The following is a 22,071-nucleotide window of genomic DNA, read 5'->3' as shown; positions in this document are numbered from 1 at the left end:
ACTTGTAAAATCATAGAATAAAATGTAATTATTTACTTGTTAGGCCTTATGTTTAGGCCAAAACTTTAAATAACTGCCACATCAAAAACCTGTATTTTTAAAAGTGTATTTTCATTTTTAAAAATATATTATTATTTATTATTAATATTGTTATATTATTATTGTTTTATTTATAACATTTTATTTATTTATTAGTTTTTGCAACAATATATATATATTTTATTTTATTTTATATATATATATATATATATATAATTTTTATTGTAAATATATTTTATGTATATATTTTATATGTATAAACGAAACATTTTGCACATTAGGGACTGAAAACGGATAAAAAAAAATCCTATTCAGATTTTTTCTAGGTTGTTAAATTACAGTACATTTTAACAAAATATGATTTGTTCTTTTACAAAGTTTGACCATAAAATCACACTATAAAACATCATTTTATAGAAATGTGCTATCATTCAAAATAAAAATGATGTATATTTTTACAGTGGTAATCTGGTAAATCATTTTTTTAACTGCTATTTTACCGATTATCCTGTTTGGTAAATTCTTCCTAAAATCCCAGGGTAAAGTAATAATTTACATGTTAAGCCTAAAAATAGTCCAAACTGTCAATAATGTCCACATTACAAATGGTAATTTGTTCTTTTACGACGTCTGACTGTAAAATTCCGCTATTTTTTCTCTATTTAAATGAGCAAAAAGGTTAATTTACAGATATTTCCCATTTTACAGTTATTTATATCGATTTTTCCTGGTTGTTACGTTACACATAATATCTGGTAAAAATCCCAGAAAAAAAATATTAATTCACAGGATGAGCCCTAGGAAAGGCTGATATCATAATGTCCAGATCAAAAATGTGTTTCTACAAATTAGAATTTAGTATTTCTACTTGAGTGAAAGATCTGAAAACTTCCTCCACCACTGTGAGAAATAAATGAATAAAAATGAATGTATTGCAAATGTTATTAAAAGATTTTACTCTTTATTGGAAAGTCAGAATCATACAATGAATTACAAAGTAAGAAAAAGTTAGAAAAAAATCAAAAAAGACTGAATGTGAGAATGAATATCAGTCGTAGCCACAAACTGTGTTTACGTGAAGAATATGAACAAACCAAATTTATAACAGTGTGGAAATGTGTTCAATATTATTAACAAATTGACATTTAATTACTGAATAACTAGCTTGGCTTCATCTGTTTACTTTAACTGTTGGGTTTTAGCTTCATGTATCAAATATTTACTGAGAAATTCTTAAAAACTTCAATTTTTTTCTTAAAAATTGCCCGATGACCCACTTTAAGCACGTTTTTTCATAAAATTGATGACATTTTATATTCTAACGTTTGATTTCCTTCAACTACAAGAAAAAACATCCACTTTCATGAACTTACGGCTGGAACTTTTCACTTTTCGTCACTTGTAGTCCATTTGTTTGTGTCGCTGTCATGAAAATACAACACTCAAATATCTACAAACTCTCTCAGGAATTGCTTACTTCACATTTAAATAGGGTTAAAAAATGCTCATACAAGCTCAAAATGTACACTGAGAACTAATAAAGAACCTGAGCAACATTAAATGTCAGAATAAAAGTTCATCTTTAACCTCGAAAACAAGAAAATCTTAATTTAAGGTTAATTTAAAGTTGCTTTGGTTAAGTTTTTCCATGACAAATGAGGTAATACCATTCATTAATGAAGACTGTGAGAGGGAGGAAACCAAATATTAGCTTACAAAATCACATTTAAAGCATCCTCATACAAGATTTCAACAGAAACCTACCAGCCAAAACAAAAAACAAGCGAGTTCTCCTTGTATTTCATGAATAAGCTTGAACCAAAAGACTATATTTGGGTCATAAATGTTCTCAAAAGGCCCAACAAGGTGCCAACAGACCTAGAAAACACAGATCAACACAGTCTTTGTTTGGACTTTAGAGGTTGCTCAAGACAAAATTGAGGTTTTTACAGCAATGAGTTTCAAAACTGTACTTCAGGCTACAGTTTAAAGAAAAATACTTGTTGTTGATGCCAGTCAGGAAACATGAAAACCTCTTAAAAGTCCTTTTTAAACACCACTATCTGAGAAAAGCCTGTTGAATGTGTTTAGACCTGTTTTGCTTCTCTAAGAGGAGTTCTGAGGGATAAAAACAACCTACAGTAAAGTTTTCTCACACTGTTATCTCGGAGGAGGCCCTCTGCCGCGGCCTCGACCCGGTCCAGGTCCAGGTCCAGGTCCAGGTCCAGGTCCAGGTCCTGGTCCTGGTCCTGGTCCTGGTCCTCTCGGTCCTGGTGCTCGACTCACCGGCCCTCGAGCGTTGGGGTTGGGTGAAGCCAGAGCCACGTCTTTCTGCAGGTTTACGCCTTTACCGGCCGCCCCGGGTTTGGTCTTAGTCGGCTTCGGCTCCGGTTCTGGAGGTTTTTCTGTTTGGATAGAGAAGGAAGTGTTAACCCGGTTCAATCTCTAGAGTTCCAGGGAAACATGTTAGTTCCACGACCAACTAAGTCTTTCAGTGTTCCATGTTTTGGTGCATTCGGGAGGAAACCGACCCGGTTCTGGTGGAGGAGCCAGGGATCGGTTGGGCAGCAGGTCCTCCAGGTCCTTCATGACCTGGTTGGTGCTGTCGGTGTTGTTCCTCCGGTTCTTCTCTTCATCTCGAGCCTGGATAGTAAGAAACACTGATGTGTTTTAGTAGTTACTGGAGCTCAGTGGCACCAAAAATAAGCTCTAACAGGGTTTGGATGCATAGAAAATCCATGTTAGCTTGATTATTTATTGCTGGCTTTGGTTTTCATGTGTGATATGTGGACAAAAAGTCAAATAAAGACCAACACCAATGTGGTAGAAGTTACTAAACGGTTCCTTTAATGAGGTATTTGATGCAAAACAGGAAAAAAACATTTCTTTCTCAACTGTATTACTAGGGCCTTTTGTGGGGCAACATGATATTTTCATATTTACTTTTTTTTTAACTTGTTCTGGACTCATTTTAAGCCATTGTAGATGATTTTTAGCTGGTGATGGAAATATTTGGAATCATATTATACTATTTTTAAGTGGTGTTGAAAAAAAATTGACTCATTTTGGACAATTCGAACTGGTTTTGGACTATTTTTAAGCCATTTTAGACCATTTGGAACTAGTGTTGGGAACATTTTGTGTCATTGTGGACACTTTAAGCTGGTTCTGGACACATTTTAAGTCATTTTAGATTATTTTAACTGGTGTTGGACATGTTTGAGGCATTTTAGACCATTTGAAACTTCGGTTACAAATATTCTGAGTAATTTTGAACCATTTTGTGCTTGTTTTGGACAAACTTCAAGTCGTTTAAGAAAATGTGTAACTCGTCTTGAAAATCATTGGAGTCATTTTGGACATTTTTAGCTTGTTTTGGACAAATTTTAAGTCATTTTAGACCATTTCTGAGTGGTGCTGGGGATATTTTCAGTCATTTTAGACAATTTTTAACTCAGCTTGGAAATCATTTGAGTCATTTTGGACATTTTTAGCTTGTTTTGGACAAACTTTAAGCCATTTTAGACCATTTTAAATGTGTTGGGGATATTTTCAGTCATTTTAGACCATTTTTACCTCCTGTTGGAAAAAATTTGAGGCTGAGGCTGTAGAAGAAATCATGGTATTCAGGAATCGTTGGTTTTTAATGGTTTAATTTCAGGACAAAAAAATAAATCTTGGCCTTGTAATGATGTAAGGGTAAAAAACATTCAACCTGACCAAATGTCCAACTGAAATGATTGTTCCTGGAGGTGAAATAGTATTTTTTATATCATTTTAGCTATGTGCAGTTGTAAAGCATCACCACTCTGTATATTATTTCTATCTACTCACCATCTGCATCTTCTTCTTCAGCTCCATGTTGGAGTTTTTGTAGGCTTCAGACACTGAGTTCAGATAATAGATGGCCAGTCTAGAGAGGAGAGATGACAGATTTTGTGTTTTCAGTGATTTCAAAGACAACATTGAGAGTCTAACTTGCTGACTTGACACAGCAACAGCAATTTATTTATAAAACTGCACCTTCATGTTGGCACTTTTAAGAACATTTCTGTTGTCCAGAGAGACTTACATAAGAATGTGCAACATGCCGTCATCAGAGTTTATAAAATGTATATAGAAAATGAGTAAAATGAAAGGGATTTGTCTGTGTTTCTGTGTCCACACTCACACCATGAGCAGTACAGCCGGTATGATGAGTCCTGGATTGGCTGCGTAGCTGAACAACGTCCCCATGAAGGCCGGCAGGTCCAGGTCGATCGTCTCCATGACAACATCAAACATCTTTGATTTCCCGCTGTGATGACAACTCAGTCACACTTGTGTTTCAACAAATCATCAGTTTCCTTGTGCTCAACCATCTCTGATGTACTTCAAAGTTTTGGGTTTTTTTTAAATCACAAACTATGGATATTTAAAATGGTATCTGTGAACTTTTAGAATAATATTTCAAATGAAATAAATCTTAAAACTCAGTGATTTCATTTGAAACAACCCCATTAGCTCTTGTTCATCTCTACAGACTCTCATTTATTTCGTTTTAGGTACTTTTGTACTTGCTCCTACCTGAAAGGCCCGCAGTCAAACGAAGGCGGCAGCGTCATGATGGTGTAGACGACCGGCAGCAGGCTGAGGAAGAGGACGAGCAGCAGCAGACCCATGTAGAAGTTGTTGGACTTGGAGGCCTTGAAGACTCGCTCATGGGGGACGTTGGTGGCCATGACGGCCCAGCACTGGTAGTACATGGAGCTGAGCAGGCGCAGGACGTTGATGCCGACCAGACCTGGAGCATAAAACGCTCCCATCCTGAAACCAAGCATATTTAAGATGCTTTTACTGTGAAACGATGTTTTTCCTGTACAACACTTGGCATGACAGCACTGCATAGTCACTGGAAGAAGTTCCATTTATCATAAAACACCTGACACAATAATTAATAATACTAATTTACTATGTGAAGTGCTATGAGATGACGTGTTGTGAACTGGCCCTCTATAAATGAAATTGAATTAAATTGAATGCAGAGTCTCTCAACTCCAGGACTCTGACTTTTTGTGGGGCAACATGATAGTTTAATATTTTCAGGACTAAAGGAAAATGCACCTTTTTGGGAGAAAAAATAATTCGGGACAATTTTTAGTGTGTTTTGGTCAAATTTCAAGTCATTTCAGACTATTTTTAACTTACTTTGGAAATATTTTAAGTCATTTTAGATCATTTTTAACTTGTGTTATAATTATATGGAATCATTTTGGACAATTTTGCACTTGTTATTTTGGACCAATTGTAAGGTATTTTACACAAATTTTAACTGGTATTGGAAATATTTTGAGTCATTTTGGACTTTTTTCACTTGTTTTGGAAAACAATGAAGTCACTTTAAACCATTTTTAACTCATGTTAGAAATAATTTGAGTCATTTTGGACAATTTTTAATTGGTGTTGGAAACAATTTGGGTCATTTTGGACAATTTTGTACTTGTTTTGGACAAATTTCAAGTCACATTAGACAATTTTTAACTCATGCTGGATATAAGTTGAGTCATCTGGGACATTTGTAGCATGTTTTGAACTAAATTGAAGTCATTTTAGACAATTTTTAACTGGTGTTGGAAATAATTTGAGTCATTTTGGACATTTTTGTTTGTTTTGGACAAATTTCAAGTAATTTTAGACAAATTTTAACTCATGCTAGAAATAAACTGAGTCATTTTGGACTGTTTCTAAGTTGTTAAGAGAAATATAAATTGAAAACCTGTCAAATACTTTTAAATACATCATATTTTGTATCTGCTGATAAACTTAAATCACAATCTGCCACCTGATTCTCATGAATATATCTATTAGGTCCACAAGCCATAATAAAAATATAGCCACTATATGAATGTTTGTAATGAAAAACAGCTAAATTATAAATATGAATATAATATAATGTGGTGTAACTTAAGTAATAAAGTTGTTTTCAAAAGAAAAAACAATACAGTGTACACTAATGTGACCTACTACTAAATGTATCATATAACCAGTGACACTATTTCCGTTCATAGAGCTGATAATGAAGCCATGCAGAGCCGGTCCAGTGCAACCTGAAGCCCATCGCTGGCAGAGTTGTGGACTCCGTCTGTCTGCTCAGTGATACCGGATCCATGCAGCGACACACACCTGCACATGTAAACACACAGCGCAGACTGAGCATGCTCAGTGTAAACACAGTCTGTACCAGATCATCCCTTGGTTGAAGACGAGTCCGAGAACATTTCCACTGATGTCGAACTCTCCGTACGACGGCTGAAAGAGACCAGAGACGATCGTTACTCCCTGAATGATAAAATTACTTAAAAAGTCCTCGGGTCAGCAGGGAGAGAACTGGTTTGCAGAAACAAATAAGGATATCATATTTCTCCAGTGATTATTGATTTAAGAGGCAGCTACAGACGTGCTGGAGGTTCTGTGAGGCTGAATTGTTGTTGCTGTACGTTCACTATCTTAGTTTTAGTTTTAGTATGCTGATATTTGTAAATTAGCACTAAACACAAAGTCCAATGCTGATGGGATTCCGTTAGTTTTGCAGGCTTTTGTTGACCAAAGTACAAAATTTTACAAGCGACACTGAAATCAACTGAGTATTTTTATGTTTTATAGGAAGAAGAAAGAGGCATTTCTAGATTTCTGACACATTTAGGATGTAACAAAAGACAAATAAACAATTGAACTTTTCCACAGCAGCCATTTTCACTAAATAAGACACTACTAATAACACTAATGAAGCTTTAAGTTATAGAACATTATTTAATGTGATCAGTGAAACTTATGTTTATCTATTATTTCATGTCTGCATGGCTGCTGTAAAAAAATAACTTAGAACATGTATACTTCATTTCATAAAACATGATTAATAGTGATTTAAAATGCCTTTTTGTGCTACTCCACTTTAAAAGGTAGCGAGTCTATAAAGACGTTATACATCAAGACAAGACAGCTGCAGCTAATAAAGTTAATGTAAGAATAATTTAGTTCTGACCAGTTATTGTCAGGTTAGCTGTACAACCAATGCTAATTTTACTGGCATTATATAAAATCGAACCTGGATTTTTACATGGTCACATGATGATCCAGTGAAATATTTCTAAACAGCACAGACATCCATCCATCCATCCATTATCTATACACTGCTTAATCCTCACTAGGGTCATGGGGGGCTGGAGTCTATCCCAGCTGACTCAGGTGAAGGCAGGGGACACCCTAGACAGGTCACCAGTCTGTCGCAGGGCTACATACAGAGACAAACAATCACTCTCACATTCACACCTACGGGCAATTTAGAGTAATCAATTAACCTCAGCATATTTTTGGACTGTGGGAGGAAGCCGGAGTACCCGGAGAAAACCCACGCATGCACAGGGAGAACATGCAAACTCCATGCAGAAAGGTCCCGGGAAAGCCGGGACGCGAACCAGGGATCTTCTCGCTGCAAGGCGAAAGTGCTAACCACTACGCCACTGTGCAGCCCACAGCACAGACACTTAAATATTATTAATGTGGGAAATATTTTGAATAATTCTGGATATTTTTATTTTATATTTGTTGTGGCCAATTTTCAAGTAATTTTAAACAATTTTTAAGTCATTTTGGAAATAATCCGAGTATTTGGGACATTTGTAGCATATTTTGGACAAATTTTAAGGCATTTTACACAAATTTTAACTGGTATTGGAAATAGTTTGAGTCATTTTGGACAATTTTGTACTTGTTTTGGACAATTTCAAGTCAGTTTAGACCATTTTTAACTCATGTTAGATATATGTTGAGTCAGGTTGGACATTTTTAGCTTGTTTTGGACAAATTTCAAGTAATTTTAGAGCATTTTTATCTCATGCTAGAAATAATTTGAGTCATTTTGGACATTTTTAGCTTATTTTAGACAAATTTTAAGGCATTTTAAACAATTTTAACTTATGCTTAACATTTTTTGAGTCATTTTAGAATGTTTAAATCATAACATAACATTAAATACTTGAAAATACATCATATTTTATATATGCTGATAAATTCAATAGAAGTCATTTTGGCCTGTCAGCAAAGCTCAAGTGTAAGGAACCAAATGAATGATGGCTGAATTCCATTTAGCTGCTTCAGTTTCAGGCTTCCATTGTAAACGCTGGCTCGCCGTCACCCTGTCACGGCTCATTAGGACGCTTGAATAGAACAGAATCATTGTTAGTCTTATCAGTAACACCCGTGCTTTTCCTAATCCTCTGTCAATGTTGAACCGGTCCTGTCAAAAAGGCCTGTTCTGCAGTGTTGACTTGCTAAGAGGAGCACTAAAAGGAGGAGCTGTGGACTATTTCTTTGTCATATCCACATTAGATTTCAAATCACAGCAGCTGACGGACTTACAAATCCAGCCTCCAGGTCCCAGCACCAGCAGTAGTTGAGGAACCGGACGATGACGGCTCTGGCGAAGTCACCGATCAGGATGGTGAGGTAGGACACCTGGATGTCCGACACCGTCAGCTTCACAAACTCCTGCAACAGCACAGTTTATCATTAGTGCTATCTAATGCCTTCTTTAGCAGTTAGTGTTGTATCTAGGTGTTTAAGCTTAGTTTTTATTTCCATTACTATGCCGACGGCCGTCTCCCAGCAGGGTCCTCTGATAACATCGGCCGGGTTCATCGGTGGAGGCGTGGCCTCGCTGTCGTTGACCAAACGTGAGTAGTTGGCGTAGTATTCCTTCATGGCATAGATGGAAGCATTCTTTATGGCCTGTTCTTCTTCCAGCTGAAGGGAACAAAGACGCTAATCAGCCAGAATATTTCTTTACAGGAAACAGATACAGCAAACAAAGGAAAGGTGGTCAAAAGATGGTCAAATTCATCGATGTGTTAAGGAGAAATTGATAATGGATGCCAAGGATGGTGCCTTCTGAGTCAACAGACAATTGGTTTGTAGCTTCCAGGTTTACTTTCATACACATGCTCTGTGTCTATAAGCTTTAAATTTTGTTTACAGTATAAAAAAAAACAAATTTTTTCTAGGTGTTAGGAAGGTTTTCCAACTGTGGAGTCTTTATGGATAGAAAGACTAAAGGGCAACTCTTTTATAACTGCCTTTGGGAAAAGCTTTTTTGGTTGCACACTTCTTTCACTTACAATGCCACAAATGACCACTAGGAGATGTTTGGCAGCGGCAATGCCATCTTTCTTTATACATCTGTGGTTAACTTTTAAGATCGAGAGTTTTAGTCCAGACCTGTAATGACATCAGGCTTGAAGGCAGGATCTCATTGGGGCTTGATGAATTCTGGTAAAACCACAGAGTCTAGCAACAAGGACGTCACCGATTGGTGATTCATCAATTTGTGGACTTTGAAACCTCGCATTTGGTATTTGGCCCTCACCATCTTGTTCTTTTGCAACCAGACATAACCAGAAAGGGTACATCTGGGAACTCTAGTAGATTATGTACATCAATACGAAATCAACCTGCTAACCACATAATAACCTCACGCTAAAACCTAACCAGCTGCATCATCTATTTTTCTCTAAATGTGACCACAATTTACAAAATATACACCACGCTGCATTAAAAAAGTCTTGAAACTAGCAATTGAGACCATAAAATTATTAGGAAAATGTTAAATTAAGTGAGAAACAGGGTCATTTTCTCTGCAATCTGATTTCTTTTTGTAACCAGAGGAGTCGCCCCCTGCTGGTCATTAAAAAGAATGCTATTTTAGGTCACTTCATTGGCTTTCCTTTTCAGACAAGGAGGTTACGCCCATTTTTCATATTCAGTCTATGGATAAAAGTAGTCTGTAGCATTTTCCGAGAGTCCCCTAGTTGTCAAAATGTTCATTACAGTCCACAATACAGAAGTGAAGTTAGAAAAGTTTAACCCAAAGTTGAAGGAACATGGTCATTTAAATGTACAAAATGTCATGTGCGCACCTTGAAATTTTGGGGTCTGATGGATGTATGATGAAGTACATATAATTTGAGTCATTTTGGACATTTTTCGCTTGTTTTGGACAAATTTTAAGTCATTTAAGATCATTTTTAACTTGCATTAGAAATATTTCTAACCATTTTGGACAATTTTTTACTTGTTTTGGAACGATTTGAGTCATCTTAGACAGTTTTTAGCTTGTTTTGGGAAAAAAATTGTCATTTTAGAACTCATGTTGGAAAGAAATTGACTCATTTTTGACATTTTTAGCTTGTTTTGGACACATCTGAAGGCATTTTAGACATTTTTTAACTCATTTTGGAAATAATTTGAGTATTTGGGACATGGTAAAAACTGGAAAACTGGTAATTAAATATGAGTATTTACAGTAGCTCGATAGATTTCTGTCCACTAGTTTTTGTATCTCACTCTGGACCAAAATATGATTTGGACAAACTGATTGGTCAATATCCTTAAGCCACTCATGGAACAAAAACAAGACTTACCATAACGTAACTGTGGAAAATGTGCCCAGTTGGACAGTTTGGAAAGAGAAGACAAACTCACACATACCTTGGTGTTGACTTCATCAAACAGGGCGAACAAAAAGGTGTAGAGGTTTCCCAGGAAGAGGGCAAAGATGCGTCCAAGCTGCCATTTGAGGCCGATTCGAGGGTGGTAGTCCTCCAGCTCAGCGATGGTCTCGAACAGAGGAGGACACACCAGACCCAGCAGAGACATGATGATCTCCAGCTGGACAAACAGCCCAAAATCACCAATAATTCACATATTTTTATCTGTGAAAGCCACACAAACAGAGCTTTAGCAATAAACAAGCATCTTTACCTCGTTCTTCTCGTACCAGCTGAGGTCGTCCCTGGTGGCGAACTCCTGAGACCTTTTCACGACGAAGTAGATGAGGTAGCCGCTGCCGCCAAGGCTGCAGGTGATCAGGAAGTTAGCCAGGACTCTGAGGAACCTCCTCAGGTGAATGTTCTCGTCCTTCTGGTTCTCTTGCTCGTCCACGATGGACTCCTGTTCTTATCAAAACATGTAGAGGGTTGACTGTTAGAAGAGCACGCTTTCACCATCATGAGCTCCACTGGTTGGTAAAAATATAGCATGCAAGGAAGGTATATTCAGCACACTTTCGTAAGCATAAAGATATTTGAGCATCTTATGGGCTGTAAGGTTGCTGTGGTTACCTTGAAGCTGGTGGTAATGGAGGCGTACTTGTTGTCTGCAGTCTCTGCGTTGCCGATGAGGTAATCCCAGCTGGTGAACATCTTCCAGGCGAAGGTGAACTCTCCTTCCTCTCCGTCTCCACCGCCAACATCAGCATTCTTGGCCATTCTGACAAACGAACACGCAAAAACATCCTTATGAGGTCAGACAATCCTAAAATAATCTTGTTTCTTGCACAATTAAGCAAAAATTAAACCACTGCAGTCATTCTATCCAAATGTCTGCATTTGCTGGTTAAATTTGTTTACCTTTAATGTATAAATTATCCACTTACGACATGGTTCTCCAGGGAACATTCTCACAACATTGGCTAACATTACATACAAGTTCTAATAATGTCTGAAAGGAAACATATTAATCTAATGTTCGAGAATTTTTTAAGGATATTTATATTTTCAGATAATGTTCCTATGAGGTTAAAATTGGAATAAAACTGTTTTAGCATTTAGAGGATGCTTGAAGGATGTTGTCTGACTATCTTACATAATAACAAAAATTGTTAAACTAAAATTCAAAAAATGTTTTCAAGATGTTATCAAGGTCTCAAAAGGTTGAAGGTGGAACATTGTGCCTGTTATATTCTTGGTATGTTTTGGGGATGTTGCTGTTGAAAACACCGTTCTATGAAACGTTGCCATGATTTCACATGATAAAATAAGAGGGACATTTTTCTATGCAACATTTGTTTTAAGAACATTATAAGAGCATCTTTAGAGAACTTGATATTTTATTTAGGGAACTAAATTAAAGTTTCCAATGAAAACATTACCAGAACTTTCCAGAGAAAGCCATTTTTCACGAATCAAACTATCCTCCATTTTTAGTGAAAACATCCAAGAAATCAAACTTGAAAATGTGAATACTGACGTTGCTCTGATGTAGCTAAAGCAAACTGTTTTCTTGCATTTTTCTGAACTTCTTTCACAGCAAATATCTAAAAGGTAAATATACAAATTCAGTTCCCTGAGCTGGATGCTGCCGTTCTTCAGACTCACGTGCGAATCACGAGCATCAGGCTGTAGCCGAATGTACCGATCCCGACCATGAGGTAGGACAGAGGCAGCCTGAACTTCAGCAAACCGATGGTCCTCTCGTTGTTGTAAAACCCATAGAACAAGACTGAATATTTGCAGTATCCCTGAGAGAGAAAGAGAGCTGTTAATGTTCTCCTTTACGTTGGTCCTCACTCATGTTTTTTTGCTTGGTTTGCACACCATAGTTAGAAGCTACATCAACTTAGTTTCTGTACTTATGGACTCTTTGTTGTACTAAAATAGTAGGAACTACATCCTTAGTCTAGTTTATATTAATCAGGGTATTTAGACGCATTTGATAATCATAAAAAAACATTTATATTCATCATATATTTGACTCACGTTGAAGTCCATGAGGACAGAATAGTCTTGAGCTGTGTCCTGCTCCTCTCTGGGTACCGTCTTCCTGGGGATAGATCCATATGGAAGACCCATCAGGACCTGCAAGATTTAATTATTCATTTTATTTATGGTCTTGAAATGCAAATATAAGCTTTTTCCCAGCAATCAGCCCAAAAACATATAGTGTATCCTCATTCTTCTTGATGTATTTAACCCCCAGAAACTGGATTACAAAGACTTCACCTCTGGAATGACCACGAGTCCAAAAGTGAAGCCAAACAGGACGAGGTTCATGCCGTACATCCAGCGCAGGAAGATAAAGTAAGACGCCACGGATGACCCAAAGTGACCTGAAGACATTGACACATTTTTTAAATTCAACATCTGTCCATAGGGTGCCGCTGTTCATTCTGTAAACAAAGCTATGGTGTATAGAAACCTTACTTTCAACCTCTTTGATCTTCCTCTCCCAGGGGATACAGGCTGTTCTGAAGTTCTCAAAATCCCTCTGAAACTTGATCCATTTCTGAGACAAAAAAGAGAAAATTATAGCAGGAGAACGCAGAAATACACAAAAGCAGAGAGAGTTTGAACTCTGTGCCTCACCTTCGTCATCATCACTTTATAAGCGTACCACTTCCTGCCTTTTCCTTTGCCCAAAGCTCCTTCAAACTTATCCACGAACGCCTGAGCCTCCCTGTGAACAAACACTTATTAGAACCCAGTAAAACAGTCAAATATAAATATTACCTGCATGAGAAGTTTTGAATGCTTGTGAGAGAGTTGACTTCAGGTGTGTCAGCCGTCGCTTCATCCTCCACGGCTTGTTCCTGATGTTGGCGATCAGCTTCTTCTTCTCCTCCACCTCCTCCATCAGTCGGGCCATCTCGCCCTCCGACATGGACTCCTCCTCCTCATCCGAGTTTGAACTGGAATCAGATGAACTAAAACAAAAATGGACAGAGATAGAAGATAAAGTGAGGTTTCATAGAGTTCATACACAGATTTCAATGCAGAAACCTATTTGTAAGTCGTCAGTTCCCTACATAGAAGTCAGGAAATCCATTCAGAGAAATCTCGAAATGATTAACAGGAATGAAAAGCACAAGAAATACCCAAACATTTATCTTCTGGGGATGAATGAATGTAGCATAAAAGCTGTGGATCATTGATCATGGATATTTTCAGGAGAACCAGAGCCACAAAATTCTCCATTTTCTTTATTTGCTTTTAGTTTTTTTTTTTCCCCACTAGAGATGTACATGACAGATTTTACAGCTGGGAAACTTTCAGAAATAACCTTGAAGGATTCAAAATTCGGATTTTGAATATTAAAACCAGCCCTGTTTTGCAGTTCTAGATGTCCCATCAGCGTTTTCACAGCCTTTTGTTGATTGGTTGGAAAACTGAGGCGCTGATTTCAACTCTTGTGATAAATCCATGAATCCCACCCAACAGAGATATCATCACAAGAGCACAACGAGAAGTTCAGCTAAAACTAAACGTTCAGGATTCGTTCAGTTACTCTTTAACAACATTGCATCTAATATAGGTTTTGAGATATTTTTGACCAAATTGGTAGAAAATTCCACGACCTAAAAACTAAAAAACTCCCAGAGATGTGCAACCAGTGATGAAAAGATGCTAGTAGACATTGATTCATTTTAAGGCATTACCCCAGATTCCTACTTTGGAAACATCAGATAGGAAAGATAGCTAATTACTAGTGCATTTATACCATTTTGGCCAAAGACGGCATAAGATTGATGTAAATTGATGCATCTGTGACTTAAACTAGCATTCTTTCTAACAGCCAGCAGAGGGCGACTCCTTGGATTGCAAAGAGAAGGCAGATTGTACAGAAGCCTACAAGAAGGTTACACTTGACCTTTTACCTCAGTAAACAATTTTTCCTGTTGAGTTTATGGTCGCAATCCCTAGTTTCAAATCTTCTTCAATACAGAAAGATGCTAATTTAGTAAATTATTGCCATATGTAGCGTAAAATTGCCAACAAATCAGGGTACGTTTTAGGGCATGGCTGCCTTGTCAAGTCATTTCTGTGTTCTGTGGTTTTCAGTCAGATCCAGCTCTTGCTTGTCATGTACATTTTCACCAAAAACAAGGCAGTGAGAGCTAAATTCCAAACTCACGGCTTCAAAATGGTAGTCTTCAAACATAGTGGGTGACATTATGTTGGCTACGTCCATCTTTTATATCCAGTTAATGGTTTTGACCTGGTAGCTGTGTAATTAGTAATGTAGGTCAGTCTGTTGGTTTGTCTAGCACTTCAGTGCTTAGAGACATATCTTGATAACTATAACTGTGAATACTATGCCAGTTTGTTGGGGTAAAGTCATGGTTGACAGATGATAACCCTGTTTCAAAAATGTATTATTGATTTCTGCTAGCATCCCTCTCAAAGCACAAATGTCAATTGAAAGATTTCCAAACATTTTTGCTGAAGACACATTCCATGATGCACAACAGATATCAAATTCTAACGCATAGATAATTTATTAAGAAATGCACGTGTTTTTGACACTAAATATTGGCAAAAGTTTGCTAGGTTTTGCTGGAGACACATGTAATAATTCATAACAGATATCAAAGTCTAACGGACGGATAATTTATTGAGCATTTTCATGCTCCTCAGAGGATGAACCTTTCTCATTTTGGCCGATAAATGTTGGGTAAGGTTTCCGAACAAGGTATGTCAGTGTAATTCATAAATTATTATGTAATTTGGTGAAAGAATTGAAACTTTATAGAAGATGAAAAATGTCATATTTAAGCTAACATCATCCATTCATTTGTGGTGCAATTAACACTGTTTAAAAGTGCGGTATCTCAATAGTGGTTTATAAACTACTATTATGACTCGGTAAGAGATCACAGGTTAGTGTATTTGTATTGTATGCATTGGTATTAATATTGTTAAAGTAATTTAAGTCAAAATATGGTGTTTACTGTATCTGACGTTGTTTTGTCCTCCTCTTTCCTACCTGTCATCCTTCTTTTTCTTCTTTTTCTTGTCCTTGTCATCATCCTTGTCTTTGCCTTTGTCCTTTCCTTTGGCGTCTCCCTTTTTCCCCTTGGTCTCCTCTTCCTCCTTCCCTCCTTTCTTTCCTCCCTTCCCCCCTCTTCCTTTCTGTCCTTTCGGAGCATCACTGTCCTCCTCGTCACTGTCCTGAGCTTTGCCTCCTTTCTTCTTGTTGGCTGCACCTCCTCGTTTCCTCTTCGGAGCTTCGTCCTCGCTGTCATCATCACCACGTTTCTTGGCTGGTTTCTTCTTGTTCGCTCCCCTTCGTCCCCTGGGAGCTTCATCTTCCTCCTCGTCATCCTCCTCCTCCTCATCGCTGGCTGGTTTCTTGCCTCGGCCTCGTCCTTTTGCACCTCCTCTTCCAGCCGCCTGCCTCCTGTTGTTTCTCCTCTGGGCCACACCGTCTACATTATAGAGCACATTTGGCACCACATTTGATCTTCTAGACATTTGATCAGACTCCACTGTTCATTGTTTCGTGAAATGCTGATATATATTGACTCACCATCACTGTCGCTCACCTCCCCATCTATCTCTATCCCAACTGAAGGTAGAAAAACACAATAAACACAGTAAAATATTCAGCGTGTTCAACAGACCTTGAGAACATCCATCTATATAATATCTTGTATTAGAATCCTGTTCAACAGTGAGCATTTCACAAAGAGATTTCAGTAGTTTGGCATCCAAAAAGTCCAATTTTGTCAAACCAATTTAGGTCTACTGAAGGAGTCATGGCTCTTGAGATGGAAATCGACTGTTTTCCACTGCAGGAACTTCTTGTGGTTTGAGAGAAGCCTGAAGTGCAGAACTGCCCCTGTAGAACCACTTTTAGGGCTGTTTTCAAGGAGAAAGAAGTAACTATTCCAAGGAAGGTATACTTCTAAGAGACCTGTGTCTCAACATTGATTGGTTGAACTCAAAGACAAACGCTGATTGGTTGAATTTGGAGAGGAAAAACAAGCAAGTTCTTGCTCTTTCCCCCAATGTTTTTTTCTTGGGTGGTAGTCTTGTCCTTATAAACATCACCATTTCCAACTTAAAATTCACCCTTAGAGTTAAAAGAATAAGCCGTCTATTATTCTATGTCCTACATACTGATAAAACTGAAGTAATACAACTACTATCTGTGGTTGTTTTGGCAAATTCTGAGTTAAAATCGCTACAAAAAGGCTGAAATGGTCGATTATGGGGTTGTTCCAGTAGACATTCATGCAACCCCTTGTGCTGAAAAGCTAAACCTAATGTCAGTATCTCTCTCACTCCACCACTTTTCACCATCTCCGGTTGTTGGATTCTTATTCTCATCATAATGAACTGTAATAACTTTGTTGATGCAGTAATTCTTCAAAATTAATGTATTCTGAATTTGCTGCTGTCAACATGCCAAACTAAGACGGTGGACATGTCAGTACTGCAACTGTGAGCATGTTAGCAAAGTGTCGTTAGCATTTACCGCAAAGCAACGCCTTGAGTAAACTCAGATGTGTTACTGTTGTCATTGCATTTACAGTTTTCTTTCTTGTTGGGTGTTGGATGGGTTACAACTTTTGAAGAAGTAACGTCTTTCTCGAGTGCAAGAGTCAAACGGATCGAAAGTGTCAGGTCACCCAGAGAGTTCCTGTTTGCTTGGTGAGGTCCTTCAGTTACTGAATTCCCTGATTTGTGTAATCACTTGCTTTTGTTGGAGCCTCAGAAAGACTTGAGATGGTCCATCGCACTCCAGAGTTCCACGATTCAACGTGGGAGAATTCAATCTTAGTCATGGCTGGCAGCTGTTTGGTGTTCCACTCAGTGGTTCTGTACCTGTGCTGTAGGTTATATCTAACCCGCCATGTGGTAGGTCAGAAATTATTTTTATCATTTATTTAAAAACAAAACTATGTTCCCTTCAAAACATACTTCAGAATTCAGTTTAGTTGTATAGGAATGTAATTATGTGGAGACTGTGTTGGCTGGAGGTGCTTTAGGGGATGGACTCACCACTCAACCCTCCTGTTGTCTTCATTAACAGGCACCAAAAAATATTGTTTCTTTGTCTGAAAAAAATAAAAAAAATCAGCAAAAAAAATTCCCCAAATTTCTGAAAATTTGCAAAACCTTCAGGAAGAAAATTCCAATAATTCCTTAAAAGTTCCCCTTAAAAGTTTTTTTTTAAATCCCCCAAATTTGGCAAGAAAATATTTTCAAAAAATGAGCAAAAATCTTCCCAAGAAATCCTAAAAATATCTAAAGTGATTCCATATATATCAGTAAAACTTCTATTTTCTTTAAGAACATTCACAAAAAAATGAAAAAAATCCAGCAAAATTCCCTGGATTTTGGTTCATTTTTTTGTGAATGTTCTTAAGAAGCATTTTTAGCATTTCTTTTTTCCCACCAAAAACTGTTCAAAGATTTCCCAAAAAAGTTGAAAATGTGGACATCAGAAGTTTCACTATGAAAATATATTTTTTTCCCACATTTTCAAACTTTGAAATGGGTCAATTTTGACCCGTAGGACGACACGAGGATTAAAGAACATCTTAAACAGAAATTGGTGGGAGAATTCCATAATACCAAAGATGGCAGTCTTCTCTCCCGAAAAACATCCAGCCAATCATCTTGTGCACTAACTTAAGCCTAGTCATGTAAAATTGTCGAATAAATAGTGGAAGCATAACCTGTTGTGAAAAAAACCCCACACAATTTAAACCTTATTGTTTGTGCAAAGTCATGCAACGTTTTTAGCAGACATGCATTATTTATGTCCCAGTGACCACTGAAATTGCTGTTAAGGTTCTCTCCCCATTCATTTAGATAGAGGACCCGGTCTTGTTAGCCCAAATTAATTGGTGGAAACCAATGGAACCTAAAGGAGACCCTTTAATGGCAGCTACACACTGAGTAACACTTTGGTCCTGCAGTGGAAAAAAAGCCAAAGTTCCATGACTTGACTCCACAACTCTGGTGTTTAAGCATTGATTTAAGATGATAACTGCTCACAACGGAGTTTAAATCCACAGTAAAGTCAATAGAATGTGCATTTTAGAACAGAAATTCCTTGTACAAACTTGTTTTGCACACAAAACCACAATTTAAATCATTACAATCTACAAAAAAAAACAACTCCTCCAGTCCTCTGATCTTCAGCTCACCTTCGTCCATTTTTGCTGCATCATTTTTCCTCGGCATGATGAATAAAAATAATGTCTGTCCTGGTGTCCTCTGCTGCTTCTACCTTCTAACTATCCATCCGTCCGGCTGCCTCGGCTTCCAGCCAGCACCAGACTCAGGTGTCTGAAATCGCCGTCACTATGACGACTGCTGCATGTGACCTGCTGTCGACAGGTGCAGCAAACTCTGGAAAGCAAAGGTGATCCCTGTGACTTATCAAGCAGAAAAGATGCATCATTCTCCCTGAGCTGGGACGTTTATATTTAAATCTATCCACATGGAGGTGATGATAAACAGCTGGAGGTCACAGCAGTAGTTAATATCAGATTTAAGATGATTCTAAGAGGTGAAGTGAGGCTTTACTCTGCATTTAGCTGAATGGTTGTTCCCTAAATGAACGTAAAGAACCACATCCAAAGTGGCCTGAAACACTCTCACTCGTCTTGTTATTGGAGACGGCAGCAGAAGACCAGACGGCCTAAAGATTTAATGAAGGTGTAAGTTTCTCTGCGTGAGGCTCATCAGTGGATCCCCTGATCTGACCTGACGACACGTTTTTTTTTGTGTTTAATAGGAATACAGCAGATACAGGAGTCAGACTGACAGCGACTTGTGCAGGAAACCGTGCAGAGCGACACCTCCGAGCCTCATTAAATAATAGAGTAGAGCTCATTTTTCACATTTAAATGATTCCATTACACGCCTGTCGGTTCCCACAGGTGAGATAAGTGCAGCCTTTAAGGCCTGTGCTGAGTCCAGGTGATGCTTTACTTTACAGAATATGAACACAGCTGGTCAACAAACTGATTGTATTTGATGGTATAATCTAAGATCCTCCATTACTGCTGCTATTTGAAACATTTTTGGACCAATATATATAATTTTCTATAGAGTATATGGCTTGTGAGCTATGGTTCTTTGCTAGTCCTTTTCCATCTTTTCTAAATGAATTTAATTGATTGTTTTGGCCACTTGTTGGCAGCAAAAACAGAAGTTTAACAGATAGAACTCGAGCTTAATGAATATGTTAAATACTCCGAGCTTACAGTTCATCAGTGCCAGAAGTAAAACTATCATTTTGCATCTTGTTTTGGCCAATTTCCATTTCCTGTTCCGCATTTTCAGTGTATCTTTGGACATTTTACATCTGGTTTTAGTCATTTTATGTTTTGTATAGGATATTTTTGGAGACCTTGTGGTCATTTTATATCTTGTTTTGTAAATTTTGGTAATTTTTATCTCTTTGTGGTTGTTCTTAAGATAATTTTATGATTTGTTTCGGACGTTCAGTGCTTTTGAAACTTATTTGGATCATTTTATATTTCTTTTTGGACATTTTGAGTGTATGTTTGCCCATTTTGCATCTGGGTTTGGTCATTTAATGTCTTATTTAGTACATTTTTTGTGTCCTTGTGGTAATTTTACATCTTGTTTGGTAGTTTGACCATTTAGAGCTCCTTATGATTATTTTCAATCACATTTTGGTCATTGTGTGTTTCATTGGGGTCATTTTGCACCATGTTTTTGCGCATTTTTGGTGTTTTTGTGGTCATTTTGCATCTTGTTCTTAAAATTTTGGTCATTTTTATGTCCTTGTGGTTGTTTTTAATATAATTTTATGTCTTGTTTTGGACAGTCAGTACTTTTCGCATCTTGTTTGGGTCAAATTGCATTTCTTTTTGGACATTTTGAGTGTATCTTTGATCATTTTGTATCTAGTTTTTGTCATTTTATGTATTGTTTAGGACATTTTTGGTGTCCTTGTGGTCATTTTATATCTTATTTCGTACATTTTGGCCACTTACCTATCCTGTTGTTTGCTTATAATCTCACTTTGGTCATTGTGTGTCTCTTTGGGGTTGTTTTGCATGTTTTGTTTTTGAACATTTTTAACGACCCTGTCTTCAAACACCATCAGATGTTGTTCAATCAATATTTCATGCATGAATAACATAAAAAATGTTAATATATCAAGTCTAGATGGTGTTTTAATTTGACCGCACATCTATCAAACATTCTATATTAAGTAGAATTTATAGTCACACCTTTTAAAGCTTAGTTTAAAGTTAGTATAATTCCTCCAGGTACCGACAGACACAAGACTGACGAATTTACTGAATCCACAGATTCATAAATTACACCGTGAAAACTAAAAAACACAGACGAGACAACAATTAGCAAATAAAGACAATTGGTAAAATAAAACTACTACAAAATAAAACGGACAAAATACCTCGTTGGCTGAGTACCGAGAGAGGAATTATCCTGGGTTTTCTTCTTTCTTCTTATTTATCTTAAATCTTCTTAAAGTTTTAACCTTTTGTCTTAGCTTTTTCATGCTTCCTTTTCTCTCGCAGAGATCGCTTCTTCTGGCGCAATTAACCTCTTACTCAGCATACAAAGGCTGACTCTAGCGCCGCAGCGCCCTCTAGTGGCGGTAAACCATAATAACATCAAAATACACAGTACAGGGAAACGTGGCAGTTAGTTTTCACACTGAAGCCGTCCTTATTGATGGGCTTAACCTTCATTTTTGAAAATTTCATCAAGATTTTTAGAATTTTACTCCAACTCTGCACCCTGTTTACATTACAATAAGGAGTTTACAGTAATGTTTGAGTCTTTGTTCTAATCTTAGTGTATGTTAAATGGGATTATGTTTCTGTTGTGCCACCTAGTGGTTAAACAGTAATGACGCTGACGGTTCTAATCTGACATGAACTCTGTATGCCACCTTTAAATACAGACACATGTATATATAAGTATAATAGGATTCTAAGTTCAGGATAAAATGTTAAGTAATGATTTAAAAATGTGTGGCTGCGCATTACTCTTCCTGTGAGATTAAAAATGTGCAATGAAGGAATTTTAGGCATAAAATATTGCATTTATCTGTAAAATCTGGGTCTAAAATTGTTCTTTTATCAAAGTTCATACAGCAGGAGGAGCGTCACACACAATTTGCACACAAAAAATTCAGTTTCTGTCTTTTTGTTGCACCATTGCTGAAAATTTGTCTAAAACTGATGCAGGTATTCTGACTTTAACCACCCTGCTAGTCATGATTTGTCTGTTTTATCGCTGCAGAAGGAGGTTTACATATCTGGTGCTAATGAACTAATGAAACTCTTATTTTAATCAACATCTTTTTTATGCAGCCACTTATGCAAATTACTGAGTTAAAAGCACAAGATCTTTAAATGTTTCCTGAACATCCTCTGAAAGATCTTGACCTTTCCTTGCCTCCATATTTCATTTGCAGATT

At 37.2% G+C, this 22,071-nt stretch overlaps 1 protein-coding gene across 1 annotated transcript; it reads right to left on the bottom strand.

The window, feature by feature from the left end:
* Positions 1-978: 978 nt before the first annotated feature.
* On the bottom strand, positions 979-21,176 carry tmc2a (transmembrane channel-like 2a). The gene is made up of 21 exons (XM_023265984.3): positions 21,040-21,176; positions 18,788-18,992; positions 16,156-16,194; positions 15,613-16,054; positions 13,397-13,552; positions 13,215-13,305; positions 13,053-13,134; positions 12,852-12,958; positions 12,609-12,707; positions 12,228-12,370; positions 11,193-11,340; positions 10,834-11,022; positions 10,561-10,740; positions 8,662-8,820; positions 8,437-8,565; positions 6,260-6,327; positions 4,606-4,845; positions 4,211-4,336; positions 3,874-3,952; positions 2,571-2,682; positions 979-2,444 (listed from the first exon to the last, which is right to left on the bottom strand). Exons 2-21 carry the CDS (start codon positions 18,822-18,824, stop codon positions 2,200-2,202), a joined length of 2,871 nt encoding a protein of 956 aa, XP_023121752.2. The 5' UTR covers positions 18,825-18,992; positions 21,040-21,176; the 3' UTR covers positions 979-2,199.
* Positions 21,177-22,071: the final 895 nt, after the last annotated feature.

The sequence above is a fragment of the Amphiprion ocellaris genome, chromosome 17 (assembly GCF_022539595.1).
Source record: "Amphiprion ocellaris isolate individual 3 ecotype Okinawa chromosome 17, ASM2253959v1, whole genome shotgun sequence".
Lineage (NCBI taxonomy): Eukaryota > Metazoa > Chordata > Actinopteri > Pomacentridae > Amphiprion > Amphiprion ocellaris.
This window is presented reverse-complemented; position numbering and strand designations above follow the sequence as displayed.

Bases quoted from the DNA above. Each gene is read 5' to 3' on its own strand.
- tmc2a (XM_023265984.3), bottom strand. From the start codon at position 18,824: ATGCCGAGGAAAAATGATGCAGCAAAAATGGACGAAG. The intron at 11,341-12,227 runs GTGAGTCTGAAG...TTCGTTTGTCAG, and splicing joins CTGATGCTCGTGATTCGCAC to AATGGCCAAGAATGCTGATG. The intron at 4,846-6,259 runs GTACAGACTGTG...GCTTGGTTTCAG, and splicing joins TTCAACCAAGGGATGATCTG to GATGGGAGCGTTTTATGCTC.